Source organism: Dipteris shenzhenensis, chromosome 18, assembly GCF_047967505.1.
Source record: "Dipteris shenzhenensis isolate YYH24624 ecotype China chromosome 18, Dip_SZ_1.0, whole genome shotgun sequence".
In the NCBI taxonomy this organism is placed as follows: Eukaryota; Viridiplantae; Streptophyta; class Polypodiopsida; order Gleicheniales; family Dipteridaceae; genus Dipteris; species Dipteris shenzhenensis.
The window spans coordinates 51,424,472-51,449,996 of record NC_141613.1 but is presented as its reverse complement, the minus strand read 5'-3'; the positions used below and the strand labels follow the sequence as shown (position 1 = coordinate 51,449,996).

The 25,525-nt window shown below is 46.8% G+C and overlaps 1 protein-coding gene across 2 annotated transcripts in view; it reads left to right on the top strand.

Moving 5' to 3' along the window:
- LOC147891392 (glycerophosphodiester phosphodiesterase GDPD6-like) overlaps positions 1–25,525 on the top strand; it is a 78,463-nt gene that overhangs the window by 28,307 nt on the left and 24,631 nt on the right. For both annotated transcript variants that reach the window (XM_087389554.1, XM_087389553.1), the window contains exon 6: positions 7,734–7,952. In XM_087389554.1, the coding sequence (XP_087245680.1) occupies positions 7,734–7,952 (219 nt within the window). The remainder of the gene's footprint in view (positions 1–7,733; positions 7,953–25,525) is intronic.

The following is a 25,525-nucleotide window of genomic DNA, read 5'->3' as shown; positions in this document are numbered from 1 at the left end:
ATATGCTTTGAGGTTGTCTGGCACTTTGTATCGGGGTCTTTTTCAGCTTGATCTATATGCAAAAAGATCCCATCTTGCATTATCAGTTAGCACTCCCACTGTTGCGATGCAGAATGCGGAGTTATGGCATGCTAGGTATGGGCACATGAGCTATGGCAGCTTAATGACACTTCAGAGGCATGATATGGTTGATGCATTACCTCCTTTGGAGTCGCCTCCTGCATGTTGCATTCTTGGCAAAATGCATAGGCTTTCCTTCAAAAAGGATGGTGCAGTGAAAGCTACAAGAAAATTGCAGCTTATTCACAGTGATGTCTGCGGTCCCATGAGGACACCTGCTTTTGGGGGTTATCTCTACTTTGTTACATTCATAGATGACTTTACCAACTACACTTGGGTCTATGGTCTCAAGGCAAAATCAGAAGTGTTTATGCATTTCAAACACTTTGTGGCTATGGGTGAGAATGAGACAGGACTCAAGGTGCAGACACTTTGCACAGATCGAGGGGGGGAGTATATGTCTCATAAATTTGAGACATTTCTGAAAGAAAAAGACATTATGCATCAGCTTACAATGAGGCTTACACCTCAACAGAATGGCAAAGTTGAGCGGAAGAATCGCACCGCCATGGAAATGGATAGATGCATGCTCACAAGTAAGAAGTTGCCTCACAGGTTTTGGTTGGAAGGCCTCATGTGTGCCAACTATATTTTAAATCGGGCTCCTACAAAGGCTTTGAAGACAATCACTCCCTATGAGGCATGGCATGGGAGAAAGCCTTCAGTGGACCACTTCAGAGTTTTTGGTTGTGTTGCATATGCCCATGTGCCTGTGGAGTTCAGACACAAGTTGTCAAATCAGGCACTAAAATGCATTTTTGTGGGATATAGTTCACAAAGCAAAGGCTATCGACAATCCTGCTACACGCAAGATTTTTGTTAGTAGAGATGTCATATTCTCTGAAAATTCTGCACATACAAATGCTGAATTTCAGATTCCGGCCTCTTCAGATGATGTGTTTGAGGGGATGCTTCCTATAGCATTTGGTTCCCCCGCTGAAACTCAGAATTTACAGCAACCTCCGCCAGCTCCACAAGTACAACTTCAGCCCCCAACTGAATTGGTACAACCTCAGGGTGTGGATGAAGTTGTCAGGCAAGAAATTCAAGAGATAAACGCAGCCAAAACAGTCCCGCATTGGTTGCTTCAGACTCTCAGGGAGAGCAGGCTTGAAGCTCCATTGCCTGGCAGAACTCGTAGTACAGTAAGGCACATGGGGGGAGCTCATTCAGTTGAATCAGCTTATGCAAGTACTCTTCTTGATGAGGAAGAGCCTGAGACATTTGAAGAAGCAAAAGATAATGTGCATTGGATGAATGCCATGCATGATGAGTTGCAGTCCATTCATAAAAATCAGACTTGGGATGTTGTGGATTTGCCACTAGGTAAAAATGCCATAGGTACACAGTGGGTTTTCAAAGTCAAAAGAAAGCCAGATGGGTCCGTTGATTGGTACAAGGCAAGGCTGGTTGCAAAACGATATGCTCAGAAAAAAGGCATAGATTATCAGGAGACTTTTGCTCCTACATCCAGGATGACCACCATCAGGTCAGTTATAGCCATGGCTGCAAATTTTGAATGGAATGTTCATCAATTGGACATTGAAACAGCTTTCCTTAATGGAGACTTGTTGGAAGAGGTTTATGTCAAATAACCTTCGGGCTTTGAAATTTCAGGAAATGCACTTCAGGTATGCGAGAATAAGGCTTTGTATGGGCTGAAACAAGCCCCACGTGCCTGGTATGCCAAAATTGATGCCTTTCTGACCAGCAAGGGGCTACACAATCGTCCAACTGAGAGCACCCTCTACATCGAGAAGAATGGGGGGGATATTTTGGTCATCATTCTTTATGTAGATGACATGCTGCTCACCGGATCAAATGAGGAAGTAATTGCAGATTTCAAGGCCCAATTGAAAGCTACATTTGATATTTCAGACTTGGGCTTGTTACATTTCTTTTTGGGGATCCAGTTTATTCAAGAGAAACGTGCCATTGTTATGTCTCAGTCCAAGTATGTTTAAAAGCTCTTGGACAGATTCAACATGCATGATTGCAAGCCTATGTCCACTCCCATGGAGCCGGGGCTGAAGCTTACAATGCATGATGTGGGTGAATCAATTGATGTCACACTCTATAGTAAAGCTGTCGGATGCCTCATTTATCTCTGCAATACATGATCTGATATTCAGTTTTCAGTTTCTCAGGTGAGCAGTTATATGCACAGCCCAAAGATTATGCATTGGCAGGCTGTAAAACGCATCTTTCGTTACTTGCAAGGTACAAAGTCTTTTGGCTTGATGTTTCCCAAGGGGAGTGACTTGCAGATGCATGCTTACAGTGACTCAGATTGGGCTGGAGACTATGATACTAGGCAGTCCACCAGTGGGAATTGTTTCTTTCTAGGACATGCTTGCATTTCTTGGTTGAGCAAGAAACAATCTACAGTGGCTACCTCCTCATGTGAAGCTGAGTACAGGGTAGCTTTCACAGTGACAGTTGAATGTGTTTGGCTGCGTCATTTGTTTGCTGATCTTCATCTTTCATTGGAGGGTCCTTCTCCGATTCTCATTGATAGTCAGAGTGCTATAGCAGTGGCAAAGAATCCTGTGTTTCATGCTCGCACGAAGCACATTGAGGTTCACTATCACTATGTCAGAGAGAAGTTGCATGCAGGAGAGATCAGTATGATCTATGTGTCAACACATGACAATGTTGCAGATATGTGTCAACACATGACAATGTTGCGGACATCTTCACCAAAGCACTTCCACGTGAAAAGTTTGAGGCATTTCGCAGTGCCCTGAACTTATCTCCTTTTGGTGATTGATCATTTCCTTGTACATGACATTGGCACTGCAGGGGGGTGTTAGAATTATTATTATAATTTAGCAATGACCAATGTAATGTAATAAGTAGGTTAGGGGCACTTTTCCCTCATTTAGAGGTTTTCCCCCCTAACCACAGTTAGTTCACTAACTACGGTTAGTGAAGGATAAGGTATTGTCACTTAGACAAAACCTATCCCACTTCTTGTATTACTTACTTCTTCTATTGCAAGCACTACGTTCAGCTCTCTCTTGCTCTCACACTCTCTTTTCTAACATGCCAATCAAACTCGTCTCTTCCTTGAGGGTTGGTCCAAATGAAACTACTTGAGAGATGTGACCGCACTCTCATCAAGCTATGCATTAGTGGAAACCCCTTTCCTATAAGAGGAGCCTCCATGGATTGGTAAGACTACTGCCATTGTATGTAAGGCATGCTCCTTAGAAGCCCTAGCTGTAGAGCAGGAGTTTCGAAGGCTCGGAGCCCGAAGCCTGACAACAAGCTTCCCCAACATGGCTTTGCTATGCATATCTAGATCAATGATGCCCATGCCTCTCTTTGCTTAGTTTCAATTGACCCTTGCTCGGGTATTCCGTATGCTCTCTGTGGCTGCCCACAAAATATTGTGCACCAAGTGTCTCAGCTTCCCATGCCTCCCCTACAAAAGCACCATTATGAGGCGATGAACTAGGTGGTTGGCAAAGGATCGATCTATCACCCGATCCGAAGAGAGATTGGTTGAGCTAATGGAGGAGCTTGCGGGGAACACTCTCGATTGGGAAATCTGCTACTCTGCTGAGATATCCTATCCCACCCACCAATCAAGGTATCTTCTTGTCTTCCCCTAGGGAATCTAATGGAAGCTAAGGTCAACACCCCATTACTGGAGCTCCTTGGAGCCTGTGCTAAATTCAACTGACTTGTTCCATTTGGTCCTGAATCGAAGCATACCTTAGTTAGCTTGGGATGTAAATTATTTCCCCCTTAATAGGCACGTATATCCTTGTATATGAAGGTAGGAAATCGTTTTGAAGGCTATCCATACTTTCCCATGTATCATCATCCACTAATTTGACTTATTTATCTAATTAACTACTCATAACAAATATGTCTCTTGAGCTGATGAGCTCTCTGATCATGAACCGCTTTTTGTTCATATGGAGTATAAGCAATGAAGTCTTCCATTCTAACTAGATCCTCATTGGAGACTAGACTGTCATTTTCTTGGTTGATAGAGGAACAACATACTTTCCCGATTGAGATAGTCTCTCCAACCTACAAGATAGATGGTTTGAGTGTCACTTATTTGGATAACCCAAGATACGGTCCATCCCTCTCACCAAATACCTGAGTTCTCTCCGAAGGACGGTATTTGGAAAATGGATGCCAGCATCACAACCTAGAATATTTAGGTATTGCATTGCAGTTTAGTGATGGAGGGGTAACAGGTTTGGCCTGCAGCCGCCCTGGTCAGCATATGGCATGATATGTTCTACACCCTGCGGACCACTTTGGAGAGCAGGGCATAGAGGGATCGAGGAATCCTGTCGAAAGGCGGGAGCATTTCTGCAAGGCATGACGTACATGCAATTTTTATGCTCGCACATTGGGGAATTTGTAAGTTGTAAGGGCCCCACCCTGGTGTTGGCACCTATTTCAGAGAGACTCTAGGCAACGAGCTGAGGTCCTGGAAAGCAGGTTGCATGGCAGTGAGTTGCCCCTTTTGATCGGTCAAGCTTCTGATGGATTGCTGATCTGTGTCATTTTCTCAAATTTTCTAATAGAAAATTGTTTTCTTTGGGAAAAAAAGATAGATATACAAAATTCATTGCACGATTTTGGCAATCTGCATTCCAAAAATTAGAAAACAACACTAGATATGAGCACTTCAAATAATCACAAACTAATCGAACTATGAAAGATATGTGGAGGGCATATATGTCCAAAAACGGTTCGAATGGGAAAGCTATCTTCCACTCATAGAGTTGGCAAGCCACACCGTTCAGCCCCTTTTATGCCTACATATGGTTATCAACCAAGATATTCCATTGCTATTAACTAGCAGCATGTTAAGGTAAAGGTAGCTGCTGATTTCTTGCAAGATATGCTTCAACAGCTAAAGAAAGTATTAGGAGTGCTTAAGAGAGTATGACAATATTCTAATCAGGGTGTCTTAAAGAAAGTATTAGGAGTGCTTAAGAGAGTATGACAATATTCTAATCAGGGTAAGACACCTTGGATTTTGCAAGAAGGCATTTGGGTATATGTTAAATGTTCACAGACTATTTATACTTAGCAAACGTTATAAGCTATCACCAGGATGTCGTGGACCATATAAAGTCGCTTAAAGAATCAATGTTATAGCTTATAAGCTGGAGTTACAGAAAAGAATCAAAGAGCATTCAATCAACTCAAGGAGATGCCATACCCTAGGTGAAGTCCCATCTAGTATGTTGCATCCTAGCCACCATCCTAAGCGTGAATTGCCAAATCGAGATGCCATACCCTTGGTGGAGTCCCATCAAAGAGCATTCAATCAACTCAAGGAGATGCCATGCCCTAGGTGAAGTCCTTTACTCTGGAGATGCCATACCCTAGGTGAAGTCCCATCTAGTATGTCGCATCCTAGCCACCATCCTAAGTGTGAATTGCCAAATCCTTTGAGCCCTTATACAGCTCTATAGGCAATGAGCTATCGTCTTGATTGGGATCATAGCAGGGACAGACCTATCCACCTTCATTTGCTCCAATCATGGTCCTATGGGCACCCCTCCCATGAGCTACCAGCTAGAAGAAATAGGAGATCTTCCTTGAGTGGACCAGAGGGTGGCCCAAAACCTAGTAAGGCCCTCATGTGGTAGTTGCTGCTCAAGCCAATGCCGCTCTCGTGAGGAGGTCCATGTTGATGCATCCAACTGAAGTCATCTACAAATGCAGGTGGTGTAAGAGAAGAAGGGCACCTTTGCCGCCTGCTCCGAGTTTCTCAGACCCCATTGTCCCCGGGGTCTTTATCCCCTTGCTCTCTCCCCATCCGGAGTAACCAACTCACGTTAATATTGAAGAAAATCGGGTAGGGCTCGTGGTGGTCCCGTTGCAGGTAGAAGACTCTGAGAGGAAATCCTGTCATGGAGAACTTCCCAACCAACATGGAGGATCTGTGGCATTTTAGTCTGGCCAAGCCCCTCTTGCCAAGGAGCTAGTCTAGGCCAAGGACACTTCTCTGGGTGTGTCCTAGGGGTATGAGATGCCAAGGCTTACTGATTGAGGACTGAGCTCAAATGGAGATACTGACATTCAGCTCGGGGTTGGTCTAAGGTATCAGACCTAAGATTGGAAGGTGAGTCCAATGCCTATGTCCCTATGAGGAATCGAGGTGCATTTAATGTATCTTGATTGGTCCCATTTTGGGAGGAGGAAATCCCACAATATCATGGTTCAAAGGACATGCAAAGTGTGCCCGGGCAGTTTGTACTCCATGCTCCAACAGGGGGGAACCGACTATCTACCTACATAGCAAGATGAGAGGATGGGTGATGGGAGTAAGAGGGATTGTTGAGTGGATGTCTTTTCACCTTATACAAGGATATCAATGCTGTGCCTCAAGAAATCATACAACATTGCATTGGTCTCAAGCTAGTTAGGAAGGGGTAATAGAAGAATTTCCAATTACCGGAAGAATCAGAATTTGATTGCCACTCGTCGCGGATCAGATCATGGAGAATGTGACCGGTCATACTATCTATTTAAATGGCTACATCTACAATCAAGTCACAGTAAGAAAGTAAGAACGTACCTAAGTGTGAAGCTGAAGATGAGCTAGGCCAAAGGAGAACATTTGGGGGACTTTATTTTGCTCTGTCCAGCATTTCAGAAGCCTTGCCATTCGATTTGATATGTCTTATGACACCATTTGGATTTGGTAATCAAAAGATACGGGCTCTCAAAATTTGAGAACGTGAAAAGAGGAAACCCAACCTCCATATGATAAATTACAATCCACAGATTGAAATAATGGGCAGCCTTGTTTAACTAAAAAGCATGCCCAGCAAAGCATAATTCATAAAATGGGAGAGCCCAAGGTATTGAATCAAAGGCCGTGGAAAAGCCATACCTTTCAGTGACCATATGAGATATTTTACTCCAGGCCGTCAGATTCAGATTTTATCTGCTTTGTAAGTCTCGAATGCAGCTTTCCATAGCATGACTGATTGTAACACTGACTTTATGCCATCGTTGGTGTGATGGATAGGCTGAATAATGTCTTATGATAAAAAGAGACTTGGATTCCATTGTTCAAGAGTAGCATAGTGACGAGCCAAATTTTCATTTCTGTGAATGGACAACTGTACTTGTAATTCTCAGATCTTTTGCATTCCATTTTTAATTATTTCAATTGTTTAAAGTAGCATGCAGTCTGTACAGGAGAATCTTACAATGATTCCATCAACCTGGTGATTGGTCTGATTTTCAACATCACATAAAGGGCTTGTGTAGTCCTTACAGTCCTGAGGCATGAGATGGGACCCGGGGTTTACTCTCAAATTCCACTGAGTCACTACTATGAAAAAATCCGCAGACACAATGTCATAGAAGTGAATGAGATCACCAGTGGATTAGATGCACAAGTAATCCTGAGCTACCATATTTCTATGTTTTAGGGTATTTTTTGTGTATTCATTAGTATGGCTGGTGCTATTAAGCCATGTCACTGGTTGTTTGTGGATATTTCAGAGGGCAGCAATTCCACCTGTCTATGTTTAAAGTTCATTTGTAGTTAGGCCTTCTAAAGCAGATAACTACTACTTGCTGATTTGTGCACTAAAGCCTTGTAAATACTTTTGCAGGTTAGCTGGAATGGAGGAAAGAAATTTGAAGATGTTTTTGTTGAAACCTTGCTTAAGTATGGATACAGAGGGACATATCTTTCCGAACATTGGAGGAAGCAACCTATTTTTATCCAATCTTTTGCTCCAACATCACTGATCTATGCATCCAGTCTCATAGATTCTCCTAAAATTTTTCTCATTGATGATGTCACTGTCCCAACACAAGACACTAATCAGGTAAACTAATAACATTTCAAGGACGACTTCTTAGTCTTTTAGAGTCCTTTTGCATTGTATTTGGCACAATTTGTCACATGCATATATCTTCTAAGGCTTGGTCGGACATTGCTGTGCATGTGGACTGGAAATAAGATTTTTTTGTTTTCTGCAAAGGACAAGAGACCTTGATCAACTGTGTTGCAAAATGCTTGCATATCTTGAACCACACACCAAATAACAGAATTAAGTGGAATTTTTTTCTTGTCTGTAAGGCTTGCTGATTGATTTGTTTTCTGATGTGGGTGCAATTTAACTAGGTTTGTAGAATCGAACTGCAAAATGGAGGCAAATAACACACTGCTCAATGCACATGCACACTCGTCTTTTTCTGTGACACTGTATTGTTGAGAATCGATTTACTTGTTACAACCTGGCAGCCGACTTCCCCTAAAACCTTTGTCTAGGTATCTGATCGCCAGTTAACTTGACCTTGTAACTGGATCAATTTTATCAGGTAGATGGAACATTCAAGTCTGGATGATTGAGATGAACAATCCCTCGCAAGAAGGAGACTATTATGAAAAGAGCCGCTGCAGAATAGATGGGACAAGAAAGGACAACCTACTTTTCTAGCAGCACAACAGTTGGCCCTTGTCAACATTAATTGTTTGGAAAAATACATTAAGACATAAACACAATTTCACGACTCTCAAGTTATAAAAATAGCATGTGTATCATTTGGTCCGTGGTGAATACCGTACATTCAAGGCTAGAAATCATGGTCCAAGGGCAAGCCCAATAAGTGGAATGTCAGATTAGGATGGTTGAGTGGGCATCCTCATGGTTGCATCCAGTAATACCTGGAACATGCTGCTTTTTTCACCCCATTTAAGACAGATTGCCTATGGTTGACACTTGGATAGGTGGTGGAGATCTCGTTATTCTAGATCATGCAAAAGAAAGTAGGAGTGAAAGGCATGCACCCATCTACAAGAAGCAACTAAAAACAATATTTCTCAAGAGTTGATGAATATAACTTTTAAGAGTGTGAAGTTCGTGAGAGTGGAGAGAACATACAACATTGGAGAAAGATGAAATGTAAATACAAAGAAGAATGGGTTTTTGATGGGATGGACATTAGAGAACACCAAAACGAGGAGTTGAATTGAGAAAGCAAGAGTCGTGCTACAAAGGATAGCCAAAATGAGGAATATATCTCTTACAAAGGAAACTAAACCCTAGGGGAAAAACTTCCTAACTGGAGGGAAAAGTGTCCCAAGGGTATGTCTACACCACAATACTCATAATCTGACAAATCGCTGTTGCAGTGGCAGTGTAAACATGTATAGAGAAATAGATCGATCGAGCACCTACCCATTTTGAATCACTGCCAGGACTGCAAAAACTTGCTGGCTTTGGAAACAACAAACTCAATATCTGGTCTAGTGTGCACAGATAGATAAGACAACCAGTTGCCTGGCTGTACATATCCATATCAGAGGCTATCCTGCATCATTATGACTCATCTTCAGCCCGGGTTCCATTGGAGTAGAAATGGGCTTGCAATCCTGAAAACAAACATACGTAGAAGCTTTTGTATGTACTTCGACTGAAGCAACACTAGGCTTTCTTTTGATTGCACAAACTCTATGCCCAAGTAATAGTGCAAAACTTTCATATTTGACATCTCAAATGTCTGTTGTAAATTAGCTTTGAAAACCTCAGTTCAACAGCATGTCATCCACATACAGAATGAGCACAAGCCCCAGCCGCTGTCCCCCTCTTCCAACCCTCAGCCTCAACCCCCGCCTCTTCCTCTTCAGCCCCCGCCTCTTCCTCTTCAGCCCCAGCCTCAGCCCCAGCCCCATCCCCCGCCCCCCCGCCCCTCTCAGCTCTCCCGCAGTGTCTGCTTCACCGGTGGCTTCTCAGCTGCGTGCAGCCCCCACTCTCCCACCTCCGGCCCCCCTGCTAGTCGCCTCAGTGGAGTCAGTGTCTCCTACCCCGCAGCCTCCTCCCCCTTCCTCACCCCAGGCAGGGCACCCCGAGACAGACCCGCCCCAGGAGCAGCCTTCCTTGTCTGCTAGCCCGGCCCCCTCAGTTGCAGATTCTGACGGGCCTCAGCTCCAGGAGAGAGAGCTCCCTTGCGACTTCTACAGGTCCGGTCCCTGGGATTACTTGGATGTGGCCAACCTTGGGACCGTCCCAGCTTGCCTCGACATCAGTATCTTCTTGCTCCGTAAAGGGGCGGATGGGAAGATCGCAGCCTTGGCCCCGAGGGATGGACCCAGCTTTGCCTTCACTTTTCTCAGCGACGGCACCGAGATTTGGACAGACGACTCGGTCTGGGAGGCTCTCAGAGAGCAGACACACGCTCAGATTTGCTCCTGGATAGGTCCGACGGGTGGACAGCTTCTTGAGACCCAGTGGTCCGAGGGTGACGTGCGCCTGCGGTGGCGATGCGTTGCCAAGCGTTTCAGATTGATTGTGATCCTCAGGCCCCCTCTGCCTTGGTCCCTCCCCCAGGATGTCAGAGTCTGGACAGCACAGAAACTTCGCGCCTTCTACGGGATGACTACCTCAGAGATCTCGAACTGGCTCGAGAAAGTGTTTGTCCATGGCACCAAAGGCCTCACGCCTTTGCTCAAGGTTTTGAAGAACGGGCAGGATGACCCCGCCTCCCCCTCCAAACCCTCACAGAAGCGTCAGCGCCTTCATTCTGAACTACTAGCCTCTTCACCGACCTCGGCCACAAGCAGACAGTTGTTCGCAGCCTACCAGTCCTCACCATGAGCTTACACTTTGTTTCTTGGAATGTAAACGGGTTTCATTCTTTTGGCACCCATGGTCCTAGGAAGCTTATCTTGAGACAGGAACTTCAACCAGCAGTGATTGGTCGCTTGGATATGCTCCTGCTCCAGGAGCATAAGCTTTCAGTGGCTCATACCCGTAGTTGCGGGAAGATCCTCCCTGGGCGCTCTCACACTTATTGGGAGCCCTCGATCGGAGCACAAGGGAGAAGTGGCGGTGTCTGTACGTCCGTCTGCGAGTCGATTGCCCAGGGAGTTTTTGGCCATGGTACGTTGATCCCAGGCCGTGCGCTGTGGGTTCGCCTAGAGTTGGAGGGCTCCAAAATAGGAGTCCTCAACATTTATGCACCCACAGACCTCCGACGCAGAGCCACCTTCTGGAGGACACTTACAGAGCTTCTCCCAGACATGGATTCGTGGATTGTTGGAGGTGACTTCAACAATCTTGTAAGAAATCCTAGATTTACTATATTTAGAACTATGCTAAGAAACAGAAAAGAGCCTGAGATAGCAGAGAGCAAAGAATAACTGTATTGCTTGAATATCTGTAGGGTGGATGTGATTGTCATCCATACAATTGGGCCTCTCTTATATAGAGAGTGAAGAGTCACACATGAAAAGGTGTGTACTCCAAAAGGTATGTGCATGAAGAGGTGTGTACCCCTTGTGAAGGGTGTGACCCTTGATGAGAGGGTACATTACAATAGGAATGTCTCTTCATTAGAATGTCTCTTGTGAAGGGTTGTGCCTCATAAGGAAGTGTCCCATCGAAAGGGCAAGAGTTGTGCCTCTTAGGAAGTGTCCCGTCGAAAAGGCATACCCTTCCACAAGTGTCCATTCATCAAACCATCCATAAGTCTAGAAAGAGAAAGGAATACGTCACAGATCGTGACATCCCCTCCCACTCAAAAGAAGACCTTGGTGGAGATAATGCACTGATGTAGAAAATATCATGGTAGATTCTGAAAATACTGCTGTAAAAGATCAGGGTACTGCTATAAGTCTTCATCAGACTGCCAAGTAGCGTCGGAGTCGTCCAGATCTCGCCAAAGAACAAGGAATTCCGTGATAAGTCGATGTCGAGTCTCTCGCTGTCGATGGTCGAGAATACGCTCAGGAATAAGGAGAACATAATCGTCTTCGATTTCTGGGACATAATCACCTGCAAGAGGAACTGCTTCATCGCGTGGAATCTACATCTTTAGCCAAGAAATATGAAATGTTGGATGGATTTTACCCCATGATGGTGGTAATTCCAATTTATAACTTAAAGGTGAATTTTTCTTGAGGATCCGGAAAGGTCCATAGTATCTTGGTCGCAACTTAGGAAACACAGACTTAACCGTCTTATAGCGATGTGGGGCTACAAATAATAGCACCGTGTCACCAGTGTTAAATTCCAGGTGATGTCTATGTTTGTTGGCAGACCGTTGATACCGCTCTTGCGCTTTTCGCATATGATCCCTGACTTGCAGTAGAATGTCTTGCATTTCTTGAACCAGTTGATCAGCTAGGGCCACTCGATGTTGAAGTACAAAATTTGTTGGTACAATTGGAGTGTGTCCATAAGCTGCTTGGAATGGAGTCATGCTGATGGCACTATGGAAAGAGTTATTATAAGCAAACTCAAGGAGTGGTAGATACTCTTCCCAAGCTGCTAGGCGTGACTGAACATAATGTCGAAGCATTTCTTCCAGAACTTGGTTGACTCTTTCAGTCTGGCCATCTGATTCTGGGTGGTAAGCTGAACTGAACAGTAGAGTAGTACCCAAAGATTCGAACAGTGAAATCCAGAAGTGACTGGTAAACTTAGGATCTCAGTCGGATATGATATTCTTGGGTAATCCATGGTGTCGGAAGATGTGTTGTATAAAGAGTTTGGCTATGTCCGGGGCCTGTGCACTGCTTTTGCAAGCAACAAAGTGTGCCATTTTGGACAAGCGATCAACAATTACCATAATCTGAGTATTACCTCTAGAGGATCGTGGTAGTGTTGTAATGAAATCCATGGAAATACTTTCCCACCTTTCAGTTGGAACTGGAAGAGGCTGAAGAAGTCCTGTTGGAAGTCGTCGACTTGCTTTCATTTGTTGACATGATAAGCAAGATGTAACCATTTTGATGACATCTCTTTTCATCTGAGGCCAGTAGTATGTTGCACTGAGTAACCGATAAGTCTTATTGATGCCTGGATGGGCGCCTGGATGGGCAGCATAAGGAACTACATGATGCTCATTTAACAAAAGACGTCGAACATCCTTGTCATGTGGTACACAGACGCGATCTTGATAATACAGAAGGTCGTCCGTATAAGAATAGGATGAGAAAATCTTCTGTTCGGAAGTCGAAGGTTGATCTTTGGAAAGAACCTGTACTGCTGTGCCGAAGTCTTTATCATTGAAATACTTTCCTTTGAATGAATTCGGAACATCCACAAATTACCATGGCTGATGCTAGAGGTAACCTGCTGAGAGCATCTGCAACTACATTGCGTAGTCCTGGTATGTACTCAATGGTCATGTGAAAGTTGGCCAGAAACTCAACCCAGCGTGCTTGTCGAGCGTTCATGACTGGCTGAGTAAAGATGTACTTTAAAGAGTGATGGTCTGTATTGACCATAGAGTCGGCACCCATGAGATAATGTTTCCAAGAGCGATAAGCATGTACAACAGCAAGAAACTCCTTATCATAGACCGGATATCGGGTTTGGATATCAGAATGTTTATGGCTGTCAAAAGCAATAACTCTGCCTTCTTGCATCAAGACTGCTCTTGTAGTGATGTCGGAAGCGTCGGTCATGACCTCAAATGGAAGGTTGGGGTCAGCAATAGCCATAACTGGTGTGGTAGTGAGTTTTTGCTTGAGTTGTTGGAAACTATACTCTGTTTCGGGAAGCCACTGAAAAATTGCTGTGCTTTTCAATAATTCGGACATAGGAGCTGCGATTTCGGAAAACTGATAGACCTTTGTATGGTAGAAGTTTGCCAATCCGAGAAAAGAGCGGACATCATGAACATTCTTAGGAGTAGGCCAGTTTCGGATTACCTCGACCTTCTTGGGATCCACAGAGATGCCTTGAGCCGAAATAACATGTCCCAAATATTCGAGTTGGGTCCTGAAGAACTCACTCTTCTCAATGTTGATGTAGAGAGAATTTGCGCTGAGAACTTCAAAAACTTGGTGAAGATGTTGTTTGTGCTCATGTAGGGATCTGCTGTGTCATCGAGGTAAACGATGACGAACTTATCGAGGAAAGGCCTGAAGATGTCGTTCATTACTGTCATGAATGTGGCCGGGGCATTGTTTAACCCAAAAGGCATGACCAAACATTCATAGTGTCCATACTTTGTTCGAAAAGCTGTCTTGTACTCATCGCCTTCTCGTATGCGTATTTGATGATAACCTGAACGAAGATCAATCTTGGAGAATTGTGTTGCGTGAAGAAGTTGATCGAAGAGGTCATCGATGCGAGGCAATGGATACTTGTTTTTGATAGTGAGCTTGTTGAGGGCTCGGTAGTCGATGCAGAGGCGCATAGACTTGTTCTTTTTTTCCACAAGTAGTACAGGAGATCCGAAAGGGCTGCGACTGGGCCGAATGTGACCTTTGTCGAGTAGCTCGGTGACCTGTCGTTGGATTTCTTCATTTTGAGTGTAAGAAACCCAATAAGGAGGTTTCGACGGTGGATTACTGCCGGGAATAAGTTCGATTGGGTGATCCACTGGTCGTCGAGGTGGCAACTGCTTTGGCAATTCCTGTGGAAAAAGGTCCAGGTAAGGCTGGAAAAAAGGTTGGTTGAGGTATTCAGGAGGATCCTTTGTTGGTGTCTCCTCTACTGCCGTAACCAACAGAAGTGAAGTCTTTGCTTGGCGTTTACAAACCCACTTCTTTGCTTGTAGGGCAGAGGCAACTGGGGTTGAAGGAGAGTCCCTAGAACCAGTTAGCTCAATAAGTTTTCCCTGGTGGACAAATTGGATAGTATGGCTGCAAAAACTGATTGATGGATCATAGTCGTAGAGCCACTGTTGTCCAAGTATGACATCGTACCGAGAAAGAGGCATAATGTCGAAGTTCAACTTGTCCGTATAATGTTGGATGCGAAAAGACAAGTTTTTGATCCTGGTGTTGCACAAGAAAGTAGTTCCATTTGCGAGTTCAATCTGATAGTCCATGAGGCTAGGACTAGTGGTCAACCGAAGTTTATCGACCACAGAACTGGCTAGGAAATTATGAGAACAACCACTGTCGATGAGGATGGTGACCGTTGTTCCACGAATCGATCCTTGAACGCAAAGTACTTGAGTAGCCAGGGAAGGTTCGGGGTTGCTGGCAAGGCTCAGGTGGATGGTATTCGCCATTCGAACAGCTTTGCCTTTCTTGTCTTGTGCTGAGGTAGCATCTTCCTTTGGGGAAGTGCTAGGTTCCATATTAGAATTTTGCTTTGGTCGCTTGGGACAATCGAACCATCTATGGTCGCCTGTACAGATGGTACAAAGTGCTTTTGAGCTGGAGTTGTTCTTCTTGTCAGTGGCCGCACCTTTATGTTGGGGATGTCGGTAATGACTTTGTGAAGAAGAAGAAACACGATCCTTGGGGGAGTGCTTCTGTTGGAATCCAGCAAATGATTTCTGAGGCTTTTGGGGATCTTGAGACTGTCGCTGACCTAGATTACCAAAGTTTTTTCGAAACCTGGTGTTTTCTTGAGGGCGAGCACCTTTGGCCATAGGAGAGTTCTGTGTGCGATTAGCACTCTCCTTCCCTGTGTTTAGGAAATCTGTAATGCGCTCTACGTAAGCAATAGCGCCATCTGTGGTGGTGATATTTGCTTTAAGAACATCAATGCGTAACGAGGGATTTAGGCCTGAGATGAAAGCATGAAGGCGATCATCCTCAGTTAAACCATCAATCTCCAGCACCAATGTGGTGAACTGAGAGATATAGGAAGACTGGGAACCCGTTTGCTCCAACTGTCGAAGTTTTGATCGTGCTTGGAAGTCCGCATTGGCAGGTACAAATTGCTTACGGAGCACGTGTTCAAAACGTTCCCATGTTAACATACTTTTTCCGTCCTTTAAGCGTCTTTGCCACCATAGAAATGCTGTATCCTTCAGGAGGGAGGCTACCAAGGCGATATCTTTGCCTTCCGTGAGGTCAACAGTGTCAAAATACATGCGCATTTTAGCGAGCCATTGGTCAACTGTTCGGCGATTTCGTTGACCAGTGTAGGCTTCCGGAAGTTTGACGTCAAGTCGTTTAGTTTTGGAAGCTTGAAGTAATCGGTAGAGAGCACGCAGTTCAGTGTTTTCTACCTCTGGTGGGAAAGAGTCCGCATCGTCGTCGGGTTGTGTCACGTCGTCCTCTGTATGTGCTGGACTTCGAGAATCTTGGAGTTGTTGAACTTTTTGAACCAGGTCAGAGATGCTGTCCTGAAGCTGGGATATTTGAAGTTGCAATAGAGATTTACTTTGGACGTTGCCTTCAGGAGTCTTTTTGGGACTTGATTCTTTAATCTCTGGAGAGGCTTCACGCGAGTGGTGCGACATGTCGGAAATCCCTGTGAGAAAAGCGCGAACTTGCGCTCTAGTTTGTACCATTCTTGAAAGAGGATTCGGGCTGCTCCCTGAGGTTGCTCATATTGGAGGGGGCAGGCGAGGCAGGATGGAACCACCCGTGGAAATCTGGTAAGGGAGGTCCTGTCGGAGGTAACACTGGAGATTCTGAAAATGGTGTTACTGCTCGTGATAAGACAGGGGTAGGTAGCAGAGTCCACGGATCTGAAAAAGGGTAAGGAGCTACTGTCGGAAGAGGAGGATATCCAGGAGAGGGAGTGCCTTCAGAATGTAAATACTGACTTGGAGAAGGTACAACCTGTAGAGGAGGATATCTGGGAGCTGAAGGAGGTGGAGAGTACCCTGGAGATGCCGAAGATGAAGGGTAAAACTCTCTCCAAAAATGAACAGCAAACTCCTGAGGAATATCGTGTTCCGGATATCTTCGTGTCTCGTGGAACACAACCTGTACTGTGCTGAGGAAATAATGTAATTGAGGTGCCTCACGCAGAAGGTAGAGGATGTGGTCCAAGTCACTCGGAGGGCACGTGACACAAAAGACCCAAGATGCAAAGGCTCCAAAATGGGCTGGCTGTGCAATTTGAACACGATATTGTGTAGTAGCAGGTGCCTGAGGTGTCCTTGAAAGGCCGGGTGAATTACCAGAGGATATCCGGGAGCTGAAGGAGGTGGAGAGTACCCTGGAGATGCCGAAGGTGAAGGGTAAAACTCTCTCCAAAAATGAACAGCAAACTCCTGAGGAATATCGTGTTCCGGATATCTTCGTGTCTCATGGAACACAACCTGTACTGTGCTGAGGAAATAATGTAACTGAGGTGCCTCACGCAGAAGGTAGAGGATGTGGTCCAAGTCACTCGGAGGGCACGTGACACAAAAGACCCAAGATGCAAAGGCTCCAAAATGGGCTGGCTGTGCAATTTGAACACGATATTGTGTAGTAGCAGGTGCCTGAGGTGTCCTTGAAAGGCCGGGTGAATTACCAGAGGATATCCGGGAGCTGAAGGAGGTGGAGAGTACCCTGGAGATGCCGAAGGTGAAGGGTAAAACTCTCTCCAAAAATGAACAGCAAACTCCTGAGGAATATCGTGTTCCGGATATCTTCGTGTCTCGTGGAACACAACCTGTACTGTGCTGAGGAAATAATGTAACTGAGGTGCCTCACGCAGAAGGTAGAGGATGTGGTCCAAGTCACTCGGAGGGCACGTGACACAAAAGACCCAAGATGCAAAGGCTCCAAAATGGGCTGGCTGTGCAATTTGAACACGATATTGTGTAGTAGCAGGTGCCTGAGGTGTCCTTGAAAGGCCGGGTGAATTACCAGGGGTTTCCATGCTTTAATGTGGATTCTTTCATTTGCTGTAATTTGTTAAAGAGAATCCTTAAGAAGCAGATTGGAAAGACTCCACCTGGCAATGCTTTAGTCTGCCAAGTTATTGCGTAGAAGAAGGCTGCAAATCGTTGTCCGGAGGTCCATGTTGCAGTGTTTTGCGAGGAGTGCTCGAGGCTTGTATGGTTCGGGCTGTCAACGGGCTGTCTTCATCGCGAGAATAGTTGCAACTGGTGCTGAAATGGCAGGGTGAAAATGGCGAAACAAGGAGAGGGCAGCAGGCTGTCAGGAAAAGTGGTATCCAGGGCTGCAAATAGTGAGTGGACTGTTAGCGAAAATGGCAAGGCAAGGGCTGGCAGTAATCAGGGACTGGCAGCGCAGGGAACAGGGACTGGCAGCGCAGGCTGATGAAGAGCGGTGCTGACCGTACGACTGTACGGTACAGACTGGCGGGAATAACCAGGGCTAGCAGCGTGCAGGGGGTACGGCTGGTTGTACGGCTAGTTGTACGGTTGGCTTGTACGGCTGGCTGCGCAGGGAGGTACGGAAAGATGGCGCAGGGCTGTACGGCTGGCTGCGCAGGCTGTACGGCTGGTGCAGAAGGTATGGAAATCCGTACAGTTTTTTTTTGTTGAAGGAGAGGCTGCGACTTTTAGCTAGGGCTGCCTAATGGGTTAATTGCCCCAAAAATCAAATGGGGGGTTTAGTTAACCCTAGGTAGCTAGGGTAAACCTAGGGATAGGGGATGGGTTTATTTTTTTCCCTTTTTTACCCCTCTAGGTACCCTTTTGTAGGTACTTGGGGCCTAGGAGGTGTGCCTATTCGAAGGGGTGTGACCCTTGGAATAGGTGCACCTGTTCATGAGGGGATATGTCCCTATTGTTAAAAGGGGTACGACCCTGCATGAATAGGTATGTCCCTTTGCCCACGATGGGGTATGTCCCATGAGTGAGGAGTCGAGACTCGTCACCAAAAGGTGTGTCCCATGGTGGAAAAGGTGCGTCCCTTGGTTTTGGGACAGCCCAAGCACCTGAAAGGACACGATTGTGGTCGTGTCCATTCACATCAACTTGTGATGTGAGGGAGATGGAGAGGCGAGGATGACTTTAGGCCAGGTAGGCGTTTAAAAATTTTACGCTCATCCTCTCCATCTCTTCCATGCACAATGTGCACGGATGTCCTTCTAGCGGCAAAAATGTATCAGATGAGCGCTAGAAGGTGGGGGGCATTTCCTACAGGCAGGAGCGAATTTTGCTCTGATACCACTGTAAGAAATCCTAGATTTACTATATTTAGAACTGTGCTAAGGAACAGAAAAGAGCCTGAGATAGTAGAGAGCAAAGAATAACTGTATTGCTTGAATATCTGTAGGGTGGATGTGATTGTCATCCATACAATTGGGCCTCTCTTATATAGAGAGTGAAGAGTCACACATGAAAAGGTGTGTACTCCAAAAGGTATGTGCATGAAGAGGTGTGTACCCCTTGTGAAGGGTGTGACCCCTGATGAGAGGGTACATTACAATAGGAATGTCTCTTCATTAGAATGTCTCTTGTGAAGGGTTGTGCCTCATAAGGAAGTGTCCCATCGAAAGGGCAAGAGTTGTGCCTCTTAGGAAGTGTTTCGTCGAAAAGGCATACCCTTCCACAAGTGTCCATTCATCATACCATCCATTAGTCTAGAAAGAGAAATGAATACGTCACAGATCGTGACAAATCTGGATACCTTGGAGGACCAACAGGGCAGAGGACCAGAGTTTACAGGTATAGCTCAGGCAGAGCAGTCCGCTTGGGACTCCTTTCTCTTTGCGACAGGAGGGAGGGACAGCTGGAGAGACCCGTCCTTCCGCCGATGGCACGGGAGCTTAGACTTCTCGTGGGGTTTCCGCAGGGAAGGGGGCAGACTCCTGGAGAGATTGGACAGATTTTATGTCAGTGATTGGGCCATGAGCAGAGGTGGTCAGGTGGGTGTATTGCGAGGGACGACACTCTCCGACCACACGCTAGTGCTCTTGACACTAGACTCGGCAGCTCAGTCCCTTCCCCCCCGTTCGTGGAGGATTCCTGATTCCATCTTCTCTAGGGAGGAGGTGCGCAGTAGTATCGGTAGCCTTTGGGACAGAGATTGGGGCGAGTGCGTGGATCTGGCAGAGTCGGTGGCGCAGGCTCTGCAGGAGTCCAGCCAGATTTGCTAGCTAGTAGCCCTTTAGGTTCGTCAGGAGTGGTGGGGCAGAGAGAGAGCTCTTCGTAGGGACCTCGCCTCCATTCAGCGGCTCCAGTAGGCAGCTCCGGGTTCGGCGGAGGAGCTTCGGATCCAAGCCCTCCGAGCCAGAGCCCTTCTTGAGGAGACTCTCCAGCGTCTCTCGGAGTTTTCTTATCACGCCTCCCTCTCCTACTAGGCTAGGAAGGGCGACCGGATGAGCAGAGAGTTCTTCAGGACGCATGACCAGAGGGCAGCAGGTGACCAGATCCGGAGTCTTAGGATAGCGGATGGCCACATCATTACCGACCAGGAGGAGGTCATGGGGTTGGCTACCGACTTCTACAGGACTCTTTTCCAGCAGGAGTAGCTTGCCCCCCGTACCAGACGTTCCCGCGAGGAGGTGTGGAGGCACATTTCGGCCCTTGTTCAGCCCACCAGCATGCAGACGACGCTGATGGCACCGTTTACCACTGTCGAGATGCAGGAGGCCTTGATGGCCATCGATGGGCAGAAATGCCCTGGTGAGGATGGGCTCTCTAGAGCCTTTTTCACTTCATTCTGGGATCAGATCCATCAGCCCCTCCTTGCAGCCCTCCAGAAGATTTTAGCAGCGGGCATATGCCAGAGAGCCTCTCTTCGGGATTGATCTGCCTCATCCCGAAGGGGGGAGATCGGCAGGAGATCCATCAGTGGCGCCGGATCACTCTCCTCACCACTGCCTATAAAATCCTTGCCAAAATGATCAGCGCCAGAGTTCGGCCACTACTTCCTGACCTCATTCATGACACTCAGACAGGCTTTATCCCGGATCGCAGTATCCTGGATAATGTCTTCACCTTCTCAGAGGCGACGAAGTGGGCTCAGCATAGCGGGTTCCACTTAGCCATCCTACTTCTCGACTTTGAGAAGGCTTACGATCGAGTGGACTGGTCCTTCTTGGAGGGTACTTTGGAGAGACTTGGATTCCCAGTGGGATGGATTCAGGGTATCTCAGCGTTATACAGGACAGCTTCCAGCAGGGTCATCATCGGCGGCAGGATGGGAGAGCGATTTCAATTGGAGAGATCAGTGCGTCAGGGTTGCCCACTTGCCCGTACCTGTTTCTCTTCTTTGCTGAGGCGCTGACGCACTTTCTTCGTGCGAGGTCGACAGGGATTCGGGGTGTTCGCCTTCCCATCAGGGAGGACACTGAGCTCCTGGACTCGGAGTATGCAGATGACACGGCGCTTTATGTTCAGGATGATGAGATGACGCTGGAGAGGGTGAGGCTGGCCTTAGAGGTCTTCTGTTCGGCAGCCGGTGCGAAAATCAACTGGAACAAATCAGTTGGTTTTCTCATAGACCTTGGGGCTTGCTCACAGTGGGGGAGGTTTTTGGGCTTCAGATGGATTCCGCGGGGGCAAACTACTAGATATCTCCGTTTTCAGGTCGGCCTGGACATCACGCCAGCTCAGCAGTTTCTCCCAGTGCTAGATTCCATACGACGGAAGCTGGCTTTTTGGAGCACTGCTAAGCTCTCTCTTGCAGGACGTGCTCTTGTGGTCAATCAAGTTCTCTTGGCCACGGCTTGGTATGTGGCCTCTTGTTGGTGCTTCTCGAGATCTTGCGTGGCACAGCTCAGGAGGATGGTTCGGAATTTCCTGTGGTTCGGAGGGGATGGTCTCAGAGATACCAGAGCCAGGGTAGCCTGGCAAACAGTCATTCTTCCGCAGGCTGAGGGTGGCTTGGGGGTCATTGATCCAGAGCTCCAGAGTCAGGCCCTGCTGGGCAAGTTAGTTACTTTAGTAGGGGATCTCTGGATAACTAACTTGCCCAGCAGGGCCTGACTCCATGTTACTTTAGCCGATGTTACTTTAGCAGGGGATTAGTTCTTGCACCCCATGCCGAGGAGGGGAGTGGCTACCGTCCCTCAGGTGGATCTTCACCTCTGCACCGCTTACCCGCCCCCGTTTCCCGCTCATTCGTAGCCTGCTCACGGTTTGGAGGCGACTTCGTCTCAGTCTCATCCAGTTGCCTCCTAGCAGTCAGGAGGAGATCGACCGCCAGCCGCTCATCTGGAACGGTCAGGTCAGAGATGCCTTGGGCCTTCAGCTGGGGGAGAGGTCGCATATCTCGTGGGATGACTGGATGCGGGGGCCCGCCCGGTCCCTTCGAGTTTGGAGGGACACTTACAGACACTTGGAGACTGCTGCTCTAGCAGCCGCAGCCGGGGGTGTCCGTGGAGCTCAGGCGAGGCGTACAGAGATAGATGGAGCGATTCCTGCCGGATGGTTGGTTCCAGCAGAGATTCAGACCCTCATGCCTGGTGATGCCCGTTGGCTTGGGCAGTTCACCCCTCGTGGCATCCCACTGGTTGTTACAGGCCGGCTGGGCGACACCTCTATCTCCTTCACCGTTTTGGGGGACGGCCGACTCAGGAGAGAGGGTGCGCTCATCGACCCCCTTCTCTCGTGGCAGAGGGTTCGTGTCGTAGGCCTCATGGGAAAGGTTTGGCGGATTGATCCTAGAGTTGAGCAGGATCAGCTGCAGGGGTGGCGTCTCTGGCTTTGGGAGGGGCGGGCCCTTTCAGAGCTTGACTGGGACCCAGGAGAGTGGAGATGGCCAGAGGTTGTGGTAGATTAGGGGCCGACCCCTTTCTTCGCCTATAGCACGAAATTGGGCAGGAGCGTTCTCGAGAGGATGCAGAGCAGACCGCCCACCCAGCGGCCCAGTTGGTATGCTCAGGGTATTTCCAGGCTATTTTTGTAGGCCTTCTGGAAGGCCTTGTGGGAGAGCTGGCGGCCGCGGAAGATTTCCTACTTCCTTTGGCTACTTGCCCACAAGGGACTTCCAGTGGGGAGCTCGTTGCGGCAGATTGGTGAGGAAGGACTCTGTCAGATTTGTCATGAGGACGAGGAGTCACCAAAGCACTGCCTATGGAGCTGCACTCGCGCCCAGGATGTGTGGAGGTTAGCCTTCGGGATCCTTTCTCGTGCAGCACCGGAGTTAGGTTTGATCACTTGGGGCGCGTTCTGCTGGTGCAACACCACACCTGGCTATCACCAGTTGTTCGAGGCAGACCCGCAGGACCCTATATTCCTCATCACACAGGGGACTTGGGGGCCGCTTGAGGGCATCCCGCAGCACTTGGCAGAGGTGGACACAGGTTCTTAGTTGAGGCAGCCAGTCTGGGAGATTATTAGCAGCATCGTCGGATGGCACATTTGGACCTCGCGCTGCGCGCAGGTCCTCGGAGGTACCTCTCTTTCGACTGCCCAGGTCATGGCCGACATCTGGAGCGAGATTATCCACATGCTCAGAGGCGAGTGGGACCAGATCCAGGGGGATTCCCAGGCTGGCCGGGAGAAGCAGAGACGTTTCCTCTGTGATTGGGATACGCAGGGCCTCTTCTTTGAGCATACATCTCAGGGCCTTCAGTGGCGCTACTCACCGCCTCTCTGGCTGTTTATTCACACCCGCCTGATCCCTCCTTGAGAGAGAGCTTTTTGTTTCCTCTTAGGGCTGCGTCCGATTTGTGAACGCAGCCCCGTCAGCTGCAAAACTGACCCCATGTATTCCTGTTTTTTCGAAGCAATATAATCAGCTCTGTTTTTTCGGCAAAAAAAAGAATGAGCACAAGTAGAACACATGGTAGGCATGTATCTTTTCATACCAAGCTCTAGGAGCTTGATTGAGACCATAAAGTGCTTTTCCTAGCTTACATACCCTGGTTTTCTGACCAGACACCACTTCACAAAAACTTTTTCTTCTAAATCTCCATTTACAAAGGCTGTTTTTATTCCAACTGATGCACATTCTTTCTTTTTCCCCAATGAAATTCTATTAAGTATGAAAAACCAATGCTCATGGTAGAAGTACAGCATGCGAGGCTGAACGTGCCACAAACCTGTGCTGGGCTCCAAGAGAAACGGGGGGCCACTCCACTCCTTGAGGACTCCTGGCAGGAGCTACCCAGGAAGACTGCTGCATGATCAACCAAATGGTCGTCGAAGTATGTACAATATGTGTCCAAATACTAGTCAATGTGTGTGAAGGGTGAACATGGGAGCCATCAAGAGCCTCTGTGCATCTGGATCTCCGAATATGCCACATTGAAATGCTTGCTGAAATCTCCCAAATAGTAACCACTGAGGCATGTGCAAGTCTGTAAGGAGAGTGGGGAACATCCAGAGAGCACGAGTCAACTAAATATCGTTAAACTAAAAGAGCCCAAATCCTTCACATTGAGAATGGCACAAATGAAGCTGTCAATTGTCTGTAAAACAGGAGGTTTGGATCTGATTTGGCCTTTTCCATGTCATATGTCTGGAAGAGGAATCTCTCTTGGTGTTCCACGATCTAGTGTTTGCTTAACTCCATAAAGTGACTTTTAAGTTTCTTGTGGTCCACTATCTAGAGCTCTTGTTCCTTCTGCATAAAGCCAAGTGTCTGCTCCAAATATACCCCTTCATACAAGTCTCCATTGAAGACAATTTATTTGACGTTTATTTTGCCTCAGTGGCCATGAGAAGTGTGCTGCCATGGTTAGCACTAATCTAACCCCTGTTCTTAGGGATTACGTTTTGGCAGCTAGTCTTGTTTTCTGCTTGTCAATGAATGCATTTGCTTTGACTTTCTTTTTGTATGCCCTGTTACATCATGCCACATTCTTTCCAAGTGGAAGATCAACAAGTGCTTTGTGTTATTCTTGACAATGGCATCTGGTTTCTATTTATGGCATTCTTCCAATGCACATGCTTATCTACTTGAATAAAACTCTGAGGGTCAACATTACCCAACACATGCATCATGAGGGCTGCATTTGCACACTTTTTTTGTTGCCCTTAGAAATGTTCTGCAATTTTGCGTCCTCCACTGCCTTTACATACCATCTGGATAAATCTCAGGATCTTCTTGGCTTTTTGGGCTGGTGCAATTGTTTTTTCTGTTGTTTTTCCTGTGGGGGGGGCAAGAGCGCTGCAAATTCTTCTTTTTGGTTCTCAGGGGGGATCACTTTTGGGTGACAGAAGTAGGGAAGCAGCCTCTGCTCTTTTATCTTCTTCATCTGCCCTAAAATATGGCTGCACTTTTGAACCATCATTTAATTATTACAAGCAATGAGGGTGTTAGCCATATTCCCCCTCATGTTGCAACGTAATTGTACACAAGCTGAGACTACTTAATTCTTTGTGACATCATATAAACATCAATCCCTTTTACGAATGAAGATTAAGAAGATGCCTGGAAGAAATTAATATTCCTCTACCGTGAAGATGTTTGCTGGATGTCCTTTACAAAAGAATGGATCACTTGAATTTGATTATCCTCCACCTCTTCACTGATGAAATGGTGTTGATAACTATGTGTTCGGTCTTGAAATGGTCCATTCTTGGTCAAAGCAATGCATGATTGGTTATCAGAACCAAATCTGGTTTAGCAAAACCACCAACTAACCTTTAAACCTAGAGGGCTTCACACTGCAGTAGCGGCTTCCATGTACTCATCCTTAGTGCATGAGAGAGCAATGGTTCTTTCTTTTCCGATGTAGAATACACATCTGCCATAAATATCTATAGTACTCTTCTTGTACTTGAGGATAATTTTGCTGCCTTCCAATGGTTGGCCTTGGGATGTGCCATGTATTGGCTAGTTTAACTCACAACATAGGAAACAGTGTTCTAGTGGTTATTAAGTAAAAGTTAAGCT